Source organism: Diabrotica virgifera, chromosome 5, assembly GCF_917563875.1.
Source record: "Diabrotica virgifera virgifera chromosome 5, PGI_DIABVI_V3a".
NCBI classification, from domain to species: domain Eukaryota; kingdom Metazoa; phylum Arthropoda; class Insecta; order Coleoptera; family Chrysomelidae; genus Diabrotica; species Diabrotica virgifera.
In genome coordinates, this window is record NC_065447.1 from 254,794,792 (window position 1) to 254,819,221 (window position 24,430).

The 24,430-nt window shown below is 32.6% G+C and overlaps 1 protein-coding gene across 1 annotated transcript in view; it reads right to left on the reverse strand.

Moving 5' to 3' along the window:
- LOC114328229 (Fanconi anemia group I protein homolog) overlaps window positions 1-23,362 on the reverse strand; it is a 34,905-nt gene extending 11,543 nt beyond the window's left edge. Inside the window, exons 1-11 of the mRNA XM_050651136.1 lie at window positions 23,164-23,362; window positions 22,658-23,109; window positions 20,578-20,816; window positions 19,515-19,854; window positions 18,539-18,762; window positions 17,178-17,379; window positions 13,433-13,704; window positions 9,293-9,612; window positions 4,894-5,085; window positions 4,652-4,833; window positions 1-326 (exon numbers count right to left, since the gene is read on the reverse strand). Coding sequence (XP_050507093.1) covers window positions 1-326; window positions 4,652-4,833; window positions 4,894-5,085; window positions 9,293-9,612; window positions 13,433-13,704; window positions 17,178-17,379; window positions 18,539-18,762; window positions 19,515-19,854; window positions 20,578-20,816; window positions 22,658-23,109; window positions 23,164-23,256 — 2,842 coding nt within the window. The 5' untranslated portion in view covers window positions 23,257-23,362. The remainder of the gene's footprint in view (window positions 327-4,651; window positions 4,834-4,893; window positions 5,086-9,292; window positions 9,613-13,432; window positions 13,705-17,177; window positions 17,380-18,538; window positions 18,763-19,514; window positions 19,855-20,577; window positions 20,817-22,657; window positions 23,110-23,163) is intronic.
- Between the last annotated feature and the right edge of the window lie 1,068 nt (window positions 23,363-24,430).

Consider the following 24,430-nt stretch of genomic DNA (forward strand, 5'->3'; position numbering starts at 1 on the left):
CAACTTTACTTAAAAATGATTTTAGATTGGACTTGTACTGTGCATTAACCAGATTCAAAATAATTCCGAAACATTCCAATGCCAAAGCAGCAGTGAGAGAGTCAAAATCTACAAACTCTTCCAACCTTTTGATTATTCTTTTAAATATAATCGAAGCTACGTACGTTACATGATCGAAATAGGTCTTCTTGGTTAACGTTTCCAAGTCTTTTCGGCGTTTAACTTGTTGTACCAGATATAATGTGGCTTGCATCACGTGCTGGTGGAGTTCCTTCTTCGTTTTTACTGTATTTGCTTCTGTAACCGTCGTCCATGTTAACTTGGGCCTAAAAATAAAGAAGCAAATAAAGACCTTGCAACAATATAGCATGCGCTGTGATGTAAAATTCCAAAACCTGCATCGATAGCGTCACCAGTTCGCGCTTCCGACTTTCCACCCTTCCACCACCACCGATACGCACTGGAGATGGATCACCGGCACAGATATAAAGAACAATATTGTATAGATAAATATTATTCAATCAGCAATGTACATCTACCAAAATATACCAAAAGATCTATTTTCTTTTTGTTCAAAATACACTTTATTAAAAAAATCTATCAAGCAGACAACAGATATTAAATACTTACATTAAAATTGAGAATGAATTAAAATATCTTTAATGTTCTTTCAACATGCATGTAAACCACTTTATTAAGGGGGGGGGGGGTATGGTTTGAAATCAACATATCAAGCACATTTTTGTGAATTTTTTTCAAGCTATGGTAGAATTATTTTATTTTTAAATTAAATAGTCAAGTCATTTATTCATGTTAATACACAAAAGTACTTACATACGTCAAAAAATAGTGTACAACTTTGGTTCTCAGATATACAATACAAATATAAAAACACAAAATATAAAATACAAATTTAAAAGGCAAAATATGAAATAATACATACGTACATCAATTAAGACAAACACTTTCTGGGTTCCTAAGAATAAACACAGTACAATTCAACAATTCACAACCCAGTTCCAAACATTAAAGTTAAAATTTAAAAATTCATCACTGCTGTAAAATGCTTGGCTTATGAGAAAATTCTTTAGTTGTTTTCTAAATTGTAAAATTGGCAATTCAGTAATTTCAGTAGGCAACTTGTTGTAGAATGTTACACCATAAGAGTTTGGTCCGTCTCTACTTCTTTGGAGCTTGGTGTATGGCAGTATTAAGGCATGCTTATTTTTGGTTTCATATCGGTGTACATCCTCATGTCTTTGATGACAATCTATATTTTGTTTCACATGAACAAGACTCTCTAGAATAAATAGCGAAGGCAGAGTTAGTATGTGCAGTGCAACAAATGCTTGCCGACATTCTTTCTGATAGGACAGGCCAGATTATCCTTACTATTCTTCTCTGAATACGAAAGACATCTTTGGCTTCAGTACTGTGACTCCATGCCAAAATTGCATAGCTGATGTGTGAATGACACAGTGCAAAATACGCCTGTTGTAAAGTGAACTGAGATACACACTCAGAAAGTCTTCTAATCAGAAAAGTTGCAGTTCCTAACTTAGCAACAAGGGACCGTGTATGAGCCTTCCAACATAGTCCTGCATCCAAGTAAACCCCCAAAAATTTTATTTGTTTGTCTGCATCTCCGGATGGAAGCTGTCTTGTTGAAAAAATCAAAGACTGGGTTTTATTGATGTTTAGAAGCAACATATTTGCTGCAAACCATTGTTCTGCCTTATCTTGTGCTTGTTTTGATGCCTCTATTGCTGCATTACAATCCCAATCTTTGCAGGTAATAGTAGTATCATCAGCAAACAGAGTAAATGAACTGGTAAGGTCTGTCTGTGGAAGATCATTAATATAAATTAGAAATAAAAGTGGTCCCAATATTGACCCTTAAGGTAATCCGATATTTATAGCTCTCTCTGCCGACCTTACTCTACCCACCTGCACACTCTGCTTTCTATCGGAGAGATAGCTGGAGATCATTGCGATGCTACTATCTCCAAACCCATATCTCTCCAATTTCCTGAGAAGCAGTTTATGTGAAACACAATCAAAAGCTTTGCTCAGGTCACAAAATGTAGCCGACAGATAGCAACTCTGCTAAAAAGCCTTTTGAATCTTCATCACTAAGTCCATGATGGCTTTTGTCGTATTTAGACTCCTTCTAAAACCAAACTGACTATTTGTGAACAAATTTTTGGATTCAAAGTACTTAATAATCATTGCTGCCATACATTTCTCAAGTACCTTTGATATTATAGGAAGGAGTGATATTGGCCTATAATTGGATGGGTCTTCTTGTCACCCTTCTTATAGATCGGTACCACCAATAATAAATAAACATATTAAGTACAATTCAAAGAATATTTAAGAAAGAATTCAATCTAAAATATTGAAAAATAAGCCATTGGTGACAAATTTTGGCAGGCAGCTAAAAAAAATGGATTTTGCGGTGGACATCAGAACTCATCACTGGATCATACGAAACAAAAAATTCAAAAAGATTTAATTAGCTTATCAGTTTCACGAGGTAACAACGTCGAGTTTTTTATTTTTAATGATTTTTGAATTTTTGGTATCACTCAGAAGTCAAAAACACGAAATTTTTGATAAAAATGTGAAAACCAACAGATTTATTATTGTTGAACAAAAAATAAGCACAAAACGAAAAATATCTCGACGTTGTTACCTCACGAAATGTCTAAATAAAATCTATGCAAAATTTCAGGTAGATCGGTCAAGTAGTTTTTCAGTTACAATGTCCACCGCATTTGAAAAAGCAGTTTTGAGAAAAATGCGTTTAAAGTTTTGACAACTGCATCTTAATCTTCTTATTTGTCTGCCAAATCGTAAAGTAAATTGGAATATGTTTTTTGAATTGCGGAGTAATCTACAAAAGAGAAGGCGAACAGTTGTTTAACGTTTCTCACTACGCTTAAGCGTGCTGGCGCGAAGCTGCGGCAAAGCGGGTCGAAGGTAGGGATATTCAACACTCTGTATCTCGGGTAATTTTACTCCGACCAATCTGAAATTTTCAGAGAGTATTCTTGAAAGCGTGCACTTTTATTTGAAATAATAAAAAAATTAAATATTTCAAACCATACCCCCCTTTGAACTCAGTTTTTTATCGACTGTTAATCTAATAAATATTTTATTGGGGTTTTAATGGTTGTACTTTTAAACAATGGTACTAAACAACACTTATAGTAATTACTTTTATTTTCCATAGTAAACACACACACATTTCAATACTATCTCTTCAAAAACTGTATCAAACACCAATGTAAACAAAGTGGCTTATACTTTTATATGAGACAAGAGATCTGTCATTACAGAATATAACTTGGTGATGTCACAAGTGTTAGCGCGTTTTTAGATCGTTTGAAATGATTTACATACACAGAAGATTTTACATTTGTATTGCTAAGTTATTATGTAGTTTTGAGGCGTGAAATTTTGGAAATCTTATTTTTAAACGAAACTGAAGGTTATTACGTAATAAAACAAAAATGTGCAAGTTTCCTATTCACTTTAAGGGGATGGGTACGTAGTTTCTGCTCCAATGCTATTCAAATGGGATTAATTTTTTTCGAATCCTGAGAAAACTAAAGTATTTTTGAAAAATTTAAACGCAGAATGAAAGATTACGTTATTAGCGAGGGCCGAAAGTCCCTAAGAACTTCTATAATGTTTATTTTAATAAGTTACAGGGGTGAAAATCTAAGAGAAAATTTAGTGTGATTTTTAATTTCAAATATCTCATTCAAAAGAAACTTTTTATTGATTCTAAGGGACTTTCGGCCCTCGGTAATAATTTAGTCTTTCATTCTGCGTTTAAATTGTTTAAAAATATTTATTTGTTTTTTCAGGATTCGAAAAAAATCAACACAATGTCGGTGGTAATATTTTCCAAATCTATCTTTGTCATACAACGCACTAGTCGAATAGAATATTGTCAGCATATTGTCAGTCAGACAGTGACAATTTTAAATATTTGACATGGCATCGGGAATATTTTGAGTTGTTGATTAAATAATATTGATATATTGACAATTTTAAATATTTGACATGGCATCGGGAATATTTTGAGTTGTTGATTAAATAATATTGATATATAGTGTATTTGATAACTAATTGATTTAAGACGTGAACTTAATAAAAAGTTATTTATTGTTTATTATTTATGGATGATCCAAGCAGAGAATACACCAGGATATATTCAGTGATAAAAGTATTTTGTTTTTAAAGATGTTCAAAATTGTAAGCGTTTCATAGTAACAATATATTATTAAAAAATCACTTTATCACTTTTTCTCTTTTCTCGATTGATTATTAGTTTTTGTTGTACAGTAGATAAATTATTACAATCACTGAATACATAGTTAGTGAAAAAATTATCATATTAATTAACTGAATTAATAATTAAGGAAATTAATTATACACGTAACAGTTATCCAAGAACATTCAAAAGCCATCTCTTTAAAGTTAATGATGACATTGTCAAGTAAAGTTTACATATCCATACCAGTGAGAATTTTACTACACGTAATTTGCCGTGTGAAGACAGAAAAAGTAGGGATAGCCGTAAAATATTTGCGAATTATGTACCGATGGCCTTAAGGGAAATAATGTGTACGAAACTTACTCATGTAATAAACTCAACGCTTTCTTCACAACAGGAAAGTTCCATATTGTATCTGGAATCTTTAAATTCTTATTTAATTTTTGAGATTCTTTTTTCAAAGCTGCAGCCTGCGAAGATTGCGTTGTTTTGTCTGTATCAACTTTCTTCCTTTTACCATCTGCTTTTTTAGGATTACTCAGAGACTAAGACGAAGAAAAAACTATAAATACGCATGTATAAATGAATAAAATTACAAAACATACCTTTGCAAAATGGTACAATCTGCTATAGCCTTGATATAGACCGTTAACAATGTTTCCCTGCTTCTCAGAAGATTTATTCCAGGAATAAATTTTATAACCCAATAGTGCTTCATACGTGGACATGGCTTCTCTTAAAGTAAAAAGCTTTCTTTGGCTTTCTGGGACAATATCCAGAAGATTGGTACCGTCATCCTAAAACAATTATTTTTAAATAAAGACAGTTAAGACTAAAATGGGGAATCTACGATATGCATTCCACAACACGTCAATTTATCTAGGCAAAAATCAAACGAATTTTTATTCCTAGTACTCAATTCGTAAGTAAAAACGAAGGTAAATAAAGACAGTTAAGACTAAACAAAATTAAATTTTAACTGCCTCTATTTAAACAGAATCAGTTATCAAGACCCGTGTTGAGCTGCCCCCCCCCCACTTGCAAAAATTAAAAAACAAATAGCCCTGATTTATAAGCTATTTATGAGCTTTCATATTCCGCAAATTAAAAATTTTGAGCTCGTTCCACTGAGCAGGAATTTAATATTTTACTGAAAAATAGGGATATTGAATCGATTTTTGCGGCAGAATCACGAGCCATTTATGAGCTCTTGAAATAATATAGTTTCGATTTTTGAGCTCATCCCCTTCACCCCCAAACAACCCTTTAATTGATTTTACTTAAGAGAAACATGCTGAAAAAGATTTAAATATATCGTATCACGGATATTATTCCAATAGCTTATATATTGTAAGAATAAACTCTTAAATCATGCGCATTTCGATTATTGAGCTACAACCCCTTCGCAAGAAAACCACCCCATTTTCCAGGCTTAAGAGAAAGTTGTACTTAAAATGCATTAAATTAATTATTTCGCGACTAAATATCGTTTAACAATTTATGAGCTCCCAAAATACGCGCATTTCAATTATTGAATTGCAATTTTCTTTCTTTAGTGCAGTCACTGAAGGTAAAAATCAACTATGACCTTCGATTTCGGTGAACCTCCATTCATTTTCACGAAAATTGGTGAGTGTATAGAGGATACCTCAGCAAACAAAAGTAACATGGTACCAACTTGCGGTTTTAGCCTGGGGTAGATATCACCCCTTCTCGGGGGTGAAAATTACTTTATTAAAAATAACCCCACAAATCGATAGAGGGACAAATTCTAAGCAAAATTTTTTATATAATGTTATTAAAATAAATCAATACTTTTTGAGTTATTAAAAATCAAATATTTTAATTTTTGTGAAAAAAATGCATGTTTTAAAGCGATTTTTCATAAATAACTCAAAAATTGTAAGTTTTATAAAAAAGTTTTCATCACTAAAATTGAAGCTAATAAAAAATATAATAAATTCCTCACTTGAAAAACCATTTAATTTAAATTTACTTAATTTAAAGTAAGTTGTAGGTAATTGAATGTATATATTTTTTTTTCTGCGAGTATTCAAATCTAAGGATCCAAGCTTAAATAACGGGAAAGCGATGCATTTTATAACACTTACTAAATACTTGTCAAAGTATTTAGAAATACCTATCAAATGAGCTCCAGAAGAAGTTGATAGCATCAAAATTTATACTCCAAAAAAATGATATTGTTTTTTTTTGGAATAACTGTTAATTTTTATGATATCAGGCACATCCAACTATTTGAAAGTTAATGTCAAGAGCTATAAAACTGTATTACATTTAATCTTTCAAATACTTTATTTTTTTAGGGTAATAGGTTAAAAGGCTCCATTTACATTGTTCTCGCAGTAAAATTTAGGCTTAAACGTTTCTATCTTGGTTATTTTGATTCATACATAAAACAAAAGACGAGTGAAATCTTTGCTAATAAAAAAACTCAAACTTCGTTATCGATCATTTTTTATGTGTATCGAGTATTGTTGGAGTTATTATCAAAAGCAAATAATTTACGAAAACAAACTAAGTTATCAATCGAAGCAGCGCAGAAAACGACAATAAATATCGCCTCCGTACCACCAGATTGACAACAGGTGGAATACTTTCTTTGGTTACACCTCCTGAGACTTTTACAATTTATAAGTCATACAGGTGCCGAGAAAATTAAGATCAGAGAATTTTAAATAATTCACAACTCATCTACTCAGCATGGTAAAGCTCCAACAAGAAAGATTCCTTAATACTCAAAAGAGTAAATGAATTAAAAATGTATAAACATTCTCAATTTATTTGCAAAACGAAAATGCAGTAGCTGCATAATACTCTGGTTAAAGCGGAGAGTGCAGGAAGAGTCTATACCGGTTTCGGAGATCTTTTTCCCCTCATCAGTAAACCCATATCCTCTTCTCTCCGCTTTAACCATTTACCATAGCTTAGGGCCTTCCCGAATTGCAAAGAAAGAAATGTCACGGATGAACTGACGGAAAAGTTCATCCGTGACATTTCTTTCTTTGCAATTCAGGAAGGCCCTAAGCTATGGTAAATGGTTAAAGCGGAGAGAAGAGGATATGGGTTTACTGATGAGGGGAAAAAGATCTCCGAAACCGGTATAGACTCTTCCTGCACTCTCCGCTTTAACCAGAGTATTATGCAGCTGCTGCATTTTCGTTTTGCAAAGAAATTGAGAATGTTTATACATTTTTAATTTACGAAAAGTTGAAAAATTTTGATTTTTTTAAATCATACATATATATTTTTTTTAATATGCAATAATCGGTAAAAATGTTTAAGGTCATTAATAATGCTAAAGTAAAGAAAGTCTTATAGGGATTACTAAATATTTTAATTTTTGTGGAAAAGTTCGTTTTATTTTTCAGTTTGTACTAGAAATTTGAAAGGGTCCTATTATTTTCATGTTCACTTGATTAATTTTGATGATATCAACTTCTTCCGGTGCTCATTTAATAGGTATTTCTGAGTACTTTGACAAATATATATTCAGTAGAATTTTATAAAATGCATAGTTTTCCTGTTAATTAGGCTTAAATAATTCGATTTGAGTACTCGCCGAAACAAAAAATACGTTTAATTAGATACCTATAAGTCACTATGAATTAATAATAAATGGTTTTTCAAAGCTTTAATTTTGGTAATGATAACTTTTTTATAAAAACTTACAATTTTTAAGTGATTTGCGACAAGCCGCTTTAAAGCATGCATTTTTTCACGAAAAATTATAATGTTTGATCTTTAATAATTCAAAAAGTACTGATTTATTTTAATAACTTTATATAACAAATTCTGCTTATAATTTGTCCTTCTATCGATTTGTAGAGTTATTTTTAATAAAATAATTTTCACCCTCGAGAAGGGGTGGTATCCACCCCCAGGATAAAGGCGCAAGCTGGCACCATGTCACCTTTGTTTGTTGGGGTATCCTCTAACCACTCACCAATTTTCGTGAAAATCGATGAAGGTTCACCGAAATTGAAGGTAATAGTTGATTTTTACCTTCAGTGACTGCACTGTACAAAAGAAATTGCAATTTAATGACCTAATGGCGCGTATTTTGGGAGCTCATAAATTATTAAACGATATTTAGTCGCCAAATAAATAATTTAATGTATTTTAAGTACAACTTTCTCTTAAACCTGGAAAATGGAGTGGTTTTCTTGCGAAGGGGTTGTAGCTCAATAATCGAAATGAGCATGATTTAACAGTTTATTTTTAGAATATATAAGTTATTGGAATAATATCCGTGATACGATATATTTTAATTTTTTTCAGCACGTTTCTCTTAAGTAAAATCAATTAAAGGGCTGTTTGGGGGTGAAAGGGATGAGCTCAAAAATCGAAACTATATCATTTCAAGAGCTCATAAATAGTTCGTAATTCTGCCGCAAAAATCGATTCAATATCTCTATTTTTCAGTAGTGGGGGGGCTGAGTCACTAAAATATTAAATTCCTGCTCAGTGAAACGAGCTCAAAATTTTTAATTTGCGGAATATGAAAGCTCATAAATCAGGGCTATTTGTTTTTTAATTTTTGCAAGTGGGGGGGGGGGCAGCTCAACACGGGTGTTATCAAGCCTAAAAAATCAGAAATAAAACTTTTAGAAATATGGGGAAGGAAAATCCAAAGAGCCCCTCCATATGAAGGAATGGAGGGGTGAAAATAAATGGTCAATGGAGAACAAGGAATAACAAAGGGGAACTATATAACAAACCAAAAATCAGGAAAGTAATTAAAGCACGGAAAATACGATATTAGGACACACTGAAAGGATGGTAAAGGCAAGAATGCCAAAAAAGGTACTCGAATGGTATCACGAAAACCAATACAAAACAGAAGAAAAAGTAGACGAAGAAAGAAATGACATGAAAGCGTATATAAAGACTTAAAAAAATAAATATTGAGAATTGGAAAGAAAAGAAAATGAAAGAGTTAACTACTTTCAACGTTTGTCTAATTTTCTTTTGTATTTTACTCACCAGTTCGAAATGTACAAGCTCACAAGTGGATAATCTGGTAGCCAAAGAATCCAAAACGTTGGTATACTTTAGTAAAGTGTTATTTTCCTTTTCCTCTTCCATCTCCGAAACTTTCGTGACGATCAATCCAATAGTATGTATTAGTTTTCCCAAAGGTTCGTCCAGAACCACTTGGGCTTCTTTTACTACTACAATTTTACTGAAATCTAGAGGAAGAGCTTGACTTTCGTCCATGATGTAGTATTTGATGAGGTGAAACCAAATAACGTCCAAGACTGGGATGCCCAGCTCTGGATTCACACAAACTGCATCGAAAAATCCTAAAAATGAATTTATTACTTTAAGAAGGCGGTATCGTTTGAGATTATCAATTTTTTATTATTTTAAATGAGAATGCATAACTTCAAGAGCACTCTCTGAAAATTTCAGGTTGATCGGAGTAAAATTACCAGAGATACAGCATGTTAAATATTCTTACTTTCGACTCGTTTTGCCGCGGTTTCGCGCCAGCACGCTTGAGCGTAGTGAGAAACGTTCAACAACTTTTCCCCTTCTCTTTTGTATATTACTCCGCGATTCAAAAACATATTCCGGTGTGCATCACTTTAAGATTTTACAGACGAAAACGAAGACGAGGTTGCCAAAACTTAAAACGCGTTTTTTTTTAAACTGCTTTTTCAAAGTCGGTGGACATTGTAACTCAAAAACTACTCGACCAATCCACCTAAAATTTTGCATAGATTTTCTTTAGACATTTCGTGAGGTAACGTCATCGAGATATATTTGTTTTTATGCTTATTTTTGTTTAACAATTATAAATATGTTGATTTTCAACGGAGTACGGAGGTCTTAGACAAGAAGATGCAGTATCCTATATTCCTGTATAATACATATATATTATTTATTGTTCTGAAGCTATTCCTTTGTAGCATTTTTATGATTAACTATTTATATGGGAAATAAGCCACAATTAAATTGAAAAAAATAATTTTATTAACGTTTCGACGCCCAAATCGGGTGTCGTTGTCAAAATACAAAATACTACTTAATATTATTTATGGATTACTGTTACAGGCCGACATAATCAACAAAAAAGAAGATGAATCTGGTGATGTTTCTAGTAACATTAGTTGTGAATCTGTCTTTTGAATTTACTCCTCCTAGTTTAAAAACAGGGTATAGTGTATAGTTAGTTATACAATAACAACCACGCTAGTAGACAAACGGGTACAATGATCTAATGCAGTTCTGGACCCTTCACTTTTTGCACTGTTTACTTTTATGTCGAGAAGTAAACAGATTGATCCTATGTAGAAAAAGTCCCTTGACGTAAAAGAAAAAGTATTAAGTTGGAGAATATTCGAGATGTCATGGAATACCCCGGAAATATCTATTGACGTCTGAGTTTATAGAACAGTTGTATTTTACGTTTATAGTTGTCATTGCGCTAAAGTTGTAAAAGTTATAAAATACATGCGGTGGCGCTCAAAATCTCGACAGCCAAAATCCCGACAGCTAAAATCCCGACGGCCAAAACACCGACACGCCAGAATCTCGACACGCCAGAATCCCGACCAGTCAAAATCCCGACAATCCAAATCAACAATCCTCGCATAAGTAAAAATTCCGACCACTACATTTTGAATATTAATTGTTTCCTTTTCAAATGCAATACCAAATCATATTATAGATTATAGAGTATTGAAATTGAAAAATTATTACTTACTTACTAATAAGTACGGGTACTGATTATTATGTATTTTAAAAGAAAAAATTATTTAAACACTTCATTTTATAATAAACAAGATGAAAATGCGAGCATTATCATAACGAAAACTTTGTTTATTTACGTATTTTAATTCATAATATGGAAAATTTGCTAATATGAAAAGTGGTTCATAATTAAAAATTATGTTTTAATGTGCAATTATATCATTCTAATTTAAATGTTGTGAATGATAAAGGTACTTTACTCTTGATCGAAATTCATATTTTTTTATATACCTCATATAAAATTAATAAAATTTGATATATGATGGTTGCATCATAAATATTAGACCATGAAGAGCTTTTTATGAAGAATAACTTTTCTTCGTCAAATTAAAAATAAAAGAGTTATAAATGAAAATGTTGTTGGTATCCATAATTTGAGAAAAATCTTCAAATATTTTTTCCATTAGAAGGATGTAATTGCACATATATAAGACCTTAATTTTTTGTTCCAAACAACATTTCATATATTAAAAAATAAAACGGGATAATACCCGAAGGTTGGCTGTATACCATCTAGTTAAATAAAATTAACATGAAGTAAAACTCCCTAGTGTAGTTGGTATATTTAATAAAAATTCTAAAAAAATTTTAAAAATCCAAACGGATTACGTTCAAAACGTTTTCGGACTTATCAGTCCATCATCAGTGAACCTAAAAGTAAGTAATCTCACTTAGTAAAATTGAAAAAAGGTGAAATTTTGAATGTTAAAAAATTGAAAAGTGTGGTTACGATTACTTACTCTCTGTCCTTGCTAAATAGCCACAATGCCAAACACTGGTCAAGATGTATATTCTAACTACATGGTGAAATTTGTTAAATAATTTGGCTTACATTGGATGCCAACGGATTAGTACTAGGTACATGATGCTCTACTCCATTAATTAAGAGATTTTTTTATTATGAATAGGTCTACATTGAACTTGACTAAACGTAGTTCAATGTAGACCTATTCATAATAAAAAAATCTCTTAATTAATGGAGTAGAGCATCATGTACCTAGTACTAATCCGTTGGCATCCAATGTAAGCCAAATTATTTAACAAATTTCACCATATTTACTAAATAGTTAATAATTACTAAATAATTAGTAATTTTGCCAATTTCGGCAAAATTGGCAAAAAACAAAAAATTACCTACTAAAATCACTAACCAGTTGTAGTTTAGCGAACCGACTATAATAACAATTTTCATTTCATAACAAATGGAACAGTCCATTTATCATTAGGTAGTCCCACTAAAGGGGAGGCGTATACTCATATAAACCTTTGTAAAGTTATTAGTACATTATTGCTTTCAAAATATACTCAAATTGTATTTTTGAACATCTTATTTATTTTATATACATAATAATTAAATTCACTATCAAATGACGTTGATATTTTATTAATACTTAATTTAAAATTTAGTTTGACATTCACGAAATGTCAAACTCAAATTTAAATAATCTATGCTTTGCTTAACAAATTCAGATTATAAAAAAACGTTCGGATACAATTAGCATCTCTTTGCAAAGATAAAGACGTCGACTTTGCAAACAAGACACTTACTCAACACACACACTACACATTACACCTGAGTTAGTTATAAGTTATACAATTACGTGGCTAAAGGTTCTAGTTCTAAACCAAGGCCAGAATCAGAGAAAAAAAAAAGATTAAAAAAACTAGCCTACTTACTATAAACGATTTCAGCTGACGTTTAGTGTGTCGGCGGAAAATAAAACGATTGTGACGTCACATTTTAGATTTTGAGGTCGATTATCTCGAAGACTGTTAGAGATATCGAAATGCCGTTTTCAGATTTGGATTCAGAAGACAAAACTACATAGGGATCCATCGATAAATCTACTCTAAGTATTGCAGGAGCGGCGACGCAATAACACATAGACTTTGCGAATTTATAAACGAAAAGTTTTCGTTGAAAAGCTACACTTACTGAAATGGAAAGTTGTAAGTGACATGATAATATCTATTACATATATGAAAGTAAACTTGAATTCAGGATTTGATTATACATATATTTTTGGACTATATATTGGCAAAAAAAAATTTAATTCATATACCCATGTTAGAAATTTTATTTGGAAAATTAGTTCATATTAAATGGTAAATACTTTTGTTTAGTAACAAAAAATAAAAAACAGATGGCCATAAACAAAAAACAAGAAATAAATGTAATTATATGTTAAAAAGAAATTTATCAAACCTGTCGGGATTTTGGTCGTCGGGATTGTGGCTGTCGGGATTTTGGGGTAGACCCAAATACATGAAAGTCACATATGAGAACGGGCCAGATTAGCCCATAAGCCTAGTCATTAGATACCCGTGTGTCTACTAGCGTGGCGCTTACTGTATACATTCGCCTACCTTCATACAATTTTACTCGAACATCAGCCTGTTGCATAAAGCATCTCCTCAGAATGCTCAAGATTTCAAAACACAAAGCTTCATTACTAAAACTGCCAGGTGTTACGCCTTGGGTGGTTTTATTAAGAGATATCTGGGTGAAAACTGAATGTCCCGATGAAAACGAACCCATACTGTTTTGGCTTTGGCTAAGTACAGCCATGTTTGATATTTTCAAATTTTTAATAAGTTTCAAAAATCCGTTCACAGCCATCTGTCTTGTTTCAACTGACCTAAAAAATATTTTTAAATTAATTCAATTCAAAGTTTTACTTCCGGAGAAATAGGATCAAGTTTCTGGTTGCGCCTATTCTTGGTTTCTATTACTTGGAAACCAAACGAATGAAGAATCAAAGAAGACATGGGGAATTCTAAAAGTTGCACATAACTACCTGTCTATTCATCATGGCCAAATGCAACGAAAACTTGGTTCCGATACTCAGTTAAGATATACAGGGTGTCCCGTAAAGATTGGTCATAAATTATACCACACATTCTGGGGTCAAAAATAGTTCGATTGAACCTAACTTACCTTAGTACAAATGTGCTAATAAAAAAAAGTTACAGCCCTTTGAAGTTACAAAATGAAAATCGATTTTTTTCAATATATCGAAAACTATTGGAGATTTTTTATTGCAAATGGACGTGTACGATTCTTATGGCAGGAACATCTTAAAACAAAATTATAGTGAAATTTGTCCACCCCATAAAAATTTTATGGGGGTTGCCTCTTAGTATTTTTTCGGTAAGCCAATTTTCGATAATTCTACTTGAAAAAATAGTGACAGTTTGCTCTGTAAACGTTTGTCCGCCAATGCTCTGTTTCCGAGATACAGGGTAAATCATCTTGGAGGAGACTACTAACTCAGTGAGAGCTTTATTAGTGGACTGTTTAGCATAGGGTGAATTTAAAATAGAATAAAAAAAAATAACAGTAAAAAAACCAGACCTTAAAGTAAATTGTAATAAAAATATTTCCTACCTTGTCATTTCTCGTTGCACAAGCTGGAGCAGGCCTGCTATTTTTCGTACTGCTATTGCTGAGTAGTATAAATCACTCGCGAGGACTATATTGAGTTTCTATACACTTTTCGGAATAATTGTAAGTGACTGTTAACCAAGAGAGTTGGTTGGCGAATTGTCTTTTTAAAATGAGGCGAGTAGGCAGGTAATTACATACAAAAAACTTTAAGGTTTTTACTTGAAAATAATGATAAAAATTAATACATACTCACTGAATTAGGTATTGGCCTACTCGTATATACGGGGTGTCCCATAATATTGAAAAGAAAATGAATTAAAATATTCTTTACAAAAACAAGAAAATTAAAAATTGTTATTCCTACTTATGTGGACGAACCACAGGGTGTTGAAATTTTTAATTCAAACTGCCAATTTTTTTATTGCTCTAAGACCGGTTGAAATATGAAAATTACATTTGGTGGGTTTCAAGAGGTAGTTATTGCGCATTTTTTGGCGAACAAATAACAATTTTATATCCATCATTGGCGCACCTACGGGTAATGGTCTGAATTAAAAAAAATAAATAAATAAAGAAAAAAATGGTACGCCACTGGGATATTTCAAATTAAAAATTATTTTTGTATGCCACGTTTAATTTATGAAAAATAACCATTCTTGTATTTTTTTCCTATGGTGCACCGTTTTTATGCGAAAAAATAAAACATCTTCGAGCTTATTTTTCATTTCTTAATACATTGTCAAGAACTCTCCAATATGATGGTATCTCCAATACCAAAGTAGAAAATAACAGAAAATATTACTAAAAAGATTTTAACTAGGAGCAAAGCTACAACAAATGTTCAAAATTACCTCCTTTAAAGGTGACAGAATAATTTTATATTCACCATTGGCGCCCGTACAGGTAATTGTCTGAATTTTTTGAAGAAAAAGAATAGTACGCCACTGAGAAACGTCAAATTAAAAATCATTTTTGAATTCCTCGTTCAATTTACGACAAAAAATCATTCTTGTCTTTTTTTCATATGCGGCGCCGTTTTTATACAAAAAAATAAAACATTTTAACGCTTACAAATTATTCGAGGTAGATTCCATATGCATAGAAACTTATTTCAAATAGGTACATATTCTTTTTCTCATGATAATCTTTCAGTGCGTCACAGTTTTTCGATTTCTTTCTAACGCATTAAATTGTATGTGACAGAAAAAAAGGCACGTCGGTGATTACTTTGGTAATTATTCTAGTTCGGTGATTATTCTAGTTGTCGATAGATAGCGCCATAATAAAAAAAAATAATTTTTTTTAATTAGATAATAATATTACAAATAGAATCTGTATAATTTATAAGACTATAAAGTCTATACTCAAAGAAAATACCATTTTATAAATAATAATAGTAATAGTCTCCCGTTTTATACCGCACGCGGCTTTGGGAGTATAGCAGGGTAGTCTGCTATATCTAGGGCCTACGGTATACAAGGAAGGTAACAGGGCCAGTGCTACGTTTCAACCGCCTATTATTACCCCTGGTTTTACCCAAGGTAAAACCTTATTATTTTATTCAGGCTGAGTCGACCTGGGGCCTATAGACATTTTAAAAATGTCTAGTTGTTCTTGCCGGCGGTAGGATTTGAACTCCGGACCACCGGCATGCGAGGCAAGCACACTACCACCTGCGCTACGCCGGCCCCCATTTTATAAATGCAAGAAACAAATGCAAATTTGTTTTTATTCCAAATTGAAAATAAAATGTGACAACTGTCAGATTTAACTAAAATGTCATGTTAGAATAAATGTCATAAATGTGTATTATCACGGACTTACCCTTTTTCCTATATATCATTTGTTACGCACTGAAAAATTCTCATGAAAAGGACAATACTATGTAAACGTTAAGATATTTTATTTTTTTGCATAAAAACGGCGCCTCATATGAAAAAAAGACAAAAACAATTTTTTGTCGTAAATTGAACGAGGAATTCAAAAATGATTTTTAATTTGACATATCTCAGTGGCGTACTATTTTTTCTTTAAAAAATTCGGGCCATTACCCGTACGCGCGATAATGGTGAACATAAAATTACTCTGTCACCTTCAAAGGAGGTAATTTTGAACATTTGTTGTAGCCTTGCACATAGTTAAAATCGTTTTAGAAATATTTTCTGTTATTGTTCTAGTTTGGCATTGTTATATTGGAGAGTTCTTGATAATGTATTACGAAATGAAAAATACGCGCGAAGATGTTTTATTTTTTTGCATAAAAACGGTGCACCATATGAAAAAAAAAAAGGTTCTTTATCATAAATTAAACGTGGAATACAAAAATAATTTTTAATTTGAAATATCTCAGTGGCGTACTATTTTTTTCTTTAAAAAAATTCAGACCATTACCCGTAGGCCCACCAATGATAAATATAAAATTATTATGTGTTTGCCAAAAAATGCGCAATAACTACCTCTTGAAACCCACCAAATTTAATTTTCATAGCTTAAAGGTCTTCGAGAAATAAAAAAAATTCGCAGTTTGAAAAAAAAAAAATTCAACACCCCGTATCTTGGAAACGAAGCATTTGCGGACATACATTTATAGAGCAAACTTTCATTATTTTTTCATGTAGAATTATCCCTTAAAGTTTTTCATACTTATTTACTAACACCCTGTATATGTATTTCTAAATTTCCAATAGTCATGGAAAGTTTAACAATATTAATATAACAAATTACCTGGAGTACAAAGCTTTTCTTAAATACACAATCATATGATCTCTGATGGTTGGAGAAACTTTCATCAAAGGAATCAATGCATCTAGAAGCTGGTCTGCGACATGTGGTGATACTTGAACTAGACACTCAATTAATTCTATAATGCAGCTCTGGTTTTCTATCATCAACAAAGGCATGCTCCTACTCAGAATATAAAGACATTCTGAAAAATATTAAAAAATTAAAAATTCTACACTGCTAACAGAAATTAACGCACCACTTTAAAACTCACCATACAGGATGAAAATATTAACTGAAATGAAACGCATTTTATTTCGTATTACTTTACTTTGTAAAACAAACAGATTTGGTGATGGTGTCGCTAATCATCTTCCACTCCTGCTATGAATGACAGCTTGGCATCGACGATTCATACTCCAAATAAACGGTCTTAAAGTTTTCTCATCCAGTTCATTCCAAATTTGGACAAGACGTTGTTCCAGTTCCTGCAGTGTGTTTAGTTTATCAGGAGAATTCCGCAGACGTCTACTAAGCAAGTCCCAAACATTCTCTATAGGACTCAGATCTGTACTATTCGTTGGCCATCCCATAACGTCGAATACAACTTCCTCTAGATAATTTTACATTATCGAGCATTAGAACAAAATTTTCGCCAATATAAGGGGCAAATGGCACAACATGTTCTTGAAGAACATTAATACTTTATCGGTGAGCGTTGTTGGTACCGTCATTCAACACAACCAAGCCTGTATGACCCGTTTAAAAAACGCCACACCAGACCATAACCGACCATCCACCGAATAACGTTGTTCCTCGCATGTTACACTGTGTGTACTGTTCATTCTGACGTTGGTACACTCGAATACGCCTACCACAATTATTTTAAAGACAGAATCCACTATCATCTGTAAACAGCTCATCGCTTTGCGATGAGCTACGGTCAAGGCTGCAAAAATTACCTTCCTTCAGGTATGGGCGAATAGTTTCATATCGAACGATTCATTTTCAAGTTGGGATTGTAAGCTTCTGGTAGTTACAAATCGTTGTCTTCAGGTGTGAAGTCGTAAAAAATAGTCTTGTCTTGAATACAATGTCGACCTTGCCCTGGACGCCTAGAAAATGACACTAACCTCTTATCGCCATTAACAAATTTACAGCACCTTTGTTTTGTGTTCCTTGGAGACCGGTTGAAACAGAAAACAATAAAAGTAACCTGACAAAACATTCCAAATACATGGTACATTCAATAAAACAATGAATACAATTAAATTTAAAACACCAATGAATCGCCTTTTATGTTTTTGTAGATGGTGCGTTAATTTTTTAAGGCAGTGTGTATAAAAAATGAGAATTATTATTACCTATATACTGTGTTACACTCTGTCTAGTCACAATATGATCACCTAGCTTCTGAAGGATGGTTAGGGCAATCAACCTCTTTCTTTTAATTATTTTCAATAGAATTGTATTACCTAAACTCCATTGCTTCTCAGCTATCACATCTCTTCCTAGTGCTGATCCCACTTCAAGAAGAACAAATGCAAAGTTTACCAAACCAGAGAGAACCAGATCTCTATCCTGTAAACTATAAAAATTTTATAGAAATTTGATTTCAAACAAATATATAGGGTGTCCCAAAATTAGTGGGGCGGTCGAATATTTCGCGAAATGAACATCGGATCAATAAACTGTAAAATATGTATTCAATATTTTTCAAAAATCTATCGAATGACAGCAAACACGACCCCCTTCACCACCTAAAGGTGGGTTGGAGGGTAAAATCTTAAATAGTAGGAACCCACATTTTTTATTGCAGATTTCGATTCCTTACATAAAAATAAGTAACTTTTATTCGAGACAGTTTTTCGAATTATGGATAGATGGCGATTTCGAATTATAGTGTATCGTGGTATTCTAGATAAATCAAGAAACGGTCTATATCTCGAAAAATACACTTTTAAATGAAAAAACATGTGTTTAATATCTTTCAAAATCCTATCGAATGACACCAACACGACCCCCAGCGTGTTAAACCCCACCCCGGTTAGTGGGGTGGGGTTAACTCTAAAATCCTAAATAGGAACCCCCATTTTATATAGGAACATTTATTCAACACATTTTTAGAATAATTGTTGATAGATGGCGCTAATAAATCGTATTTTTCGATTATAGTGCTATCTATCAACAATTCTAAAAAATGTATCGAATAAATGTTACTTATTTTTCATCCCAATGCTAAGGTCTGTCAATTGTATCATGGCTGTATGTAAAAGTTCCCATTCCTCCCCTAAGTTGCCACCCCCCCCTCCAATATAATAACTTCAGATGTTAACTTACCTAAATTGGACTACTTGTAATAATACATCCTCAGGTTTTGAAGCCACAGAAATTATGTCCCTAAACCAAGCAGACCTAATTTTTCTTTGTTGCTCATTTAATGATTTCACGATGGCAGGCCTGACTATTTCAAAAACGGTCTCTTCATAAAGTGATATAGTTGAAATTGTAAACAACACCATCAGCTGAAAAGGATGTAGAACAAATTCTGGAGCTCTTACCATATTCTTTAGAAAATTCAAATATTCTTTTATACATTCATAACCTATAGAAGCAGCAGTATGAATGTGGTAGAGAACAGTACTTTCTGCTTCAGTGGCATCATTATTGTCAGAAGATTCTGCAACAAAAATAATGATAATGCATCTTTAGAACAGACACAATGGCCATTTGTGGATGTCAAACAACCAATTAGTAGTCAGACATTGAAAAATTAAGTTATATTTCAGCTGTTTTCTTTTTTTTTGAAGATACTAGGGTCATTCGTAAAATAAGGTTCCCTCTGCCGCTGAGAGAAATCTGGCAACACTGCCTTACACATCATCGATGTTTATGGGTAAAAGTGCATATCAGTTTAACATGTTCGCAAATGGTGTAGAGAACTCAGTGAAGGCCGAACATATCGAACTGACGATGAATGTTTATAGGAGAAACCATTTTGCGCATCACAGCATGAATTTCACATTGGCAGTAACAGTGACAATGACACCGATCTTCAAAGGCTGCTAGGCTGACACTGAGCAATGCAGCAAGATAAAAGTGGTGATGTGAGAGAAAGAGGGAGAGTTAATATGAAAGGCAGTGTTGCCAGATTTCTTCCAGCATGTCGCTCTCTTTCTCAGCGGCATAAGGAACCTTTCTTTTAATATATAATAATATAATAATAATGGAGTTTATTTCTAGCAAATAAAATAAACATAATAAAATAAACTCAGTTCCTCACTGAAGTTGTACGTACAACTTGTGTGTGAGGGTTAAATTTTGATTGTAAAACATCATTTTTACAAATGATCCTTGCAACTCTTATTATTAATTAATACATTTGTTCAAAATATAAACTTACCTATTATATCTAAAGACATGGAATCTGGTGAGCTTTCCGCTTGAGCATTAGCATTATTATAAATTCTTAATCCAAAGTAACTCTGAAGTTTTAAAAAAATTGATTTTCCATTCTGATTTTTACATAATCTAAGCAGCTGATAAACAAAGGCAGGTATTTCTTGAGGAATTAGTTTTCCAATATATGTTCCTAATTTGTTTACAATTTTTAAATGTTCTTCTTTTGTCAATGGCATTTCACTGAAACGTTAACTTTATTAAAATGCTACACACATAGGCACAAATACTAGACTTAAGAGGAAACAGTAGCGATCAACAGGTAGCCAAAACTCGTTCCAAGATTGCGGCTGTAATTTTGAATATTTTTTCGAGATATTTGGCACACGTATTCGTAATATAATAAAGAATGGCGGTACAGAGCCCAATTTGAAAAATATATTAATACGTGGAAATTACTCTGTAATTAAATAAAATATTAAAAAAACGAGCCTGTACCGCCATTAAGAAGAACAAAAAAATACACTCTCTTCAAATAAACTTTTTTATCCGATGCCTAGATTTTGTGTCATTTTGGAACTACTAATGAAATAAAAAATTTTAGTAGTTCCAAAATGACACAAAATCTAGGCATCGGGTAAAAAAGTTTATTTGAAGAAAGTGTATTTTTTTGTTCTTTTTAATGGCGGTACAGGCTCGTTTTTTTAATATTTTATTTAATTACAGAGTAATTTCCACATATTAATATATTTTTCAAATTGGGCTCTGTACCACCATTCTTTATTATATTACGAATACGTGTGCCAAATATCTCGAAAAAATATTCAAAATTACAGCCGCTATCTTGGAACGCGTTTTGGCTACCTGTTGATCGCTACTGTATCACCTTAACTTTACTGAACAAAAGTTCCATGTAACTTTAAACTGCAAAACCAAATACATGAAATTGAACAGGGAGGCTGGAAGGGGACTAATAAGAACAGGAAAATATATATTTGAAGAAGTAACCAAGTTCAACTACCTAGGAGTAACAATAGGAAAAAGCAGCAAAGACAGAATCCAGGAGAAAATCTAGAAGGACAATCAAGTTTTTGGAAGGAATCAACGATTACTCAGATCCAAAAACATCAGCAGACAGAACAAAAACCAGAATGTATAAGAACTGATCAGACCAGTTATCTATCACATATGCAATGGAAGCCACTAAGCTGACAAAAAAAGATAAAGAAGATCTAAGAATAGTAGAAAGAAAAATAATGAGATCAATGTTGGGACCAAAAAGAACAAGTGACGGAGAAACAAAAATGAAGACCAATAAAGAAATTCAACAAGAAATGGGAGGTAAGAACATACTAAGATACATAAAAGCAAGACACCTAGAATGGACAGGACAGGCCACATAATGAGAAAAGTAACCCACAGAAAGGCCCACAGAAATGATAAAAAGAATCACGAACTGGACATCCCTGAGACCTATCCCATTCCTAAGAAAAAGAGGAAGACCCAGGTTAAGATGGTGGAACACGATGGAGGAAGACAAAAATAATTAAAATAAAAGACTGGAAGACAAGATGCAGAAACAAAATATTGGAAATACATAACAATGTTGTAAAGACACATAAATGTAGATTTATAAGAAATAAACCTAACAGGAATAATCCACCTGGACAAAATGATTACTATATGCCCCGGCATTGCCATAATCTACTGCGATTGAACTACTGTGATGATGATGATAAAGAACATGTAGTTTTGTAGGTAACTTGCACCAACAGATCTTAAGCTTAAAACATAATTTGAGCTTAGATATAAATGTTTATGTTGGTGCCATACTAGCGACTAATGCCATTAATTATCGCATTATTTGACCTATTTCTAATGCAAATAATGCCATAATTAACAGTATTAGATGCTAGTGTGGCCACAGTATTAAAGTGTAAGCTGAGCTTAGCTATGTTGGAGCTTCAGATCTGTTGGTGCAACCAGGCATAAATGTTCCAATTACAATGTTAAAATAAACCTGATAACACCAAGTATGAGTACTAGTACCAGTGCCTCTACCTTTAATAAAATATAAAACTTACACAAATACTGTTGTCAATGTAGTTACTATGGATGGGGACCAAGAAGACATACAGATAGTATTTACAAAATCAGACTTATATTCAGCACCTGTGTAATCCAATTCTTCATATGTGAACGTTTCTCTTTCTATTAAAACATTAAGAACCTCGGGTAAGAAATCTTTCCATGCAAACTTTATAGTTTTTTTGGATTGTACTTGTTCTAAGCAAAGACTGCATAGTTTTGCCAAGTCCTTGGACTTAAATTTTGGCAATTCTAGATTCAATCTATTCATGATAGTATCTATTCTAGTCTGAGGAAGATCTCTGGTTTCCAATTCATTTAAGAGTTTACATGCTAAATATATTCGTTTGTCGTGATCATCGCTTTTATCTTTAAATGCTTTTAGGATGTAGCTCCAGCATTCTGTAAAATTTGAGGAACATAGGTTCTGCTTAACAATTCCAACAAGCTAAAACAAGTTATGTGTTAAAGATGTAACAATAATAATACAGGGACTACATACTTCATCGTCATCCAAATCACTGATCAATTTCTCCAGACCATCTTTATCACACTTTTCACCCAACTCGTAAATTTTTTCTATAAGAGAACTCATTCTTTTAAAATCTGTTCGTTTCTGTTTTTCTGTTTTGAGTTTTGATTTTGAATTTTTGAAGTTTTTGACAGGATCGCCAGTCCTCAGATTTCGGAATCTCACTAAACGGGAGCTTCAAATTCCCCTAGAAATTCCTAACTCAGTTTCCAATTTGATTTGGCAGTGGCAACACCGACGAGCTGGCAAATAGAGGGCCTATGTATAAATATTAAAATTAACACACAAACTATTATTTTAACTTACATACAATGACACAGTCATTGGACACACTACATATTTGGATACTGTTCTTTTTATGCACTTTTCTCTTTTATCACTTTTGTCTTTTCATTACAAAACAAAATCACTTACAAAAATTCACTATTATATATATCACATAAATTGAAGCCATTGACCTTCTTTTGTGGCTGCCTACTTATTTATAATTCATTATCTCCTTTTCATGGGACTGTTCTTTTTAGTACCATTTTCTTGCTTCGTAAAATATTTTGGTCTGAATATATTTTCTGAACAGCAAGGCTCTTGTCTTAAAATTTTTAACACACCATCAACAGAATAATAAATACAATACATATATCGTGGGTATACTGCAAAAACTGACCAAGTCAATTTTTATCGATTTTTAGTTTATGTGACCAAGTCACTCGAAAGAAGTAACCGAATACCTGAAAAAATGCCCAAGGTAAAATTAAAGGTTTGATCCCGCAACACACATAACATACAAATGTCTATGTCTGGGTATGCGTATCAATGACTTGGTCACTTTTGCATGAAATATGATTGATATTTATTCATGTCAACATTGAACTGCGACAATTGGATATTATGACCAGTGTTGCCAATCGGCGGATAATTATCCGATTTGCGTACCTTTTTGAGAGTTGTCGTATCTTCTTCGTATCTTTAAATAAATCGGATATTTGCGGATATTTTTCAGTGTATCTATCATCGACTAAAACTTTCTCATCCATATATTCCCAACACCAACAACACATTAATTTTGTTTGGTTCCACCCAAATTTTTATAAATAGCCTATACTGGATGAATGATGAATGTTAGTGACATCCGATACTTTTCATCTTTTGACAAAAGGGACATGTGCCGATTCTTTTGTTTACAATTTAAATGCACAAGTGCATCCGCTTAAGGCATACTAATCCAATTCAAATTCAA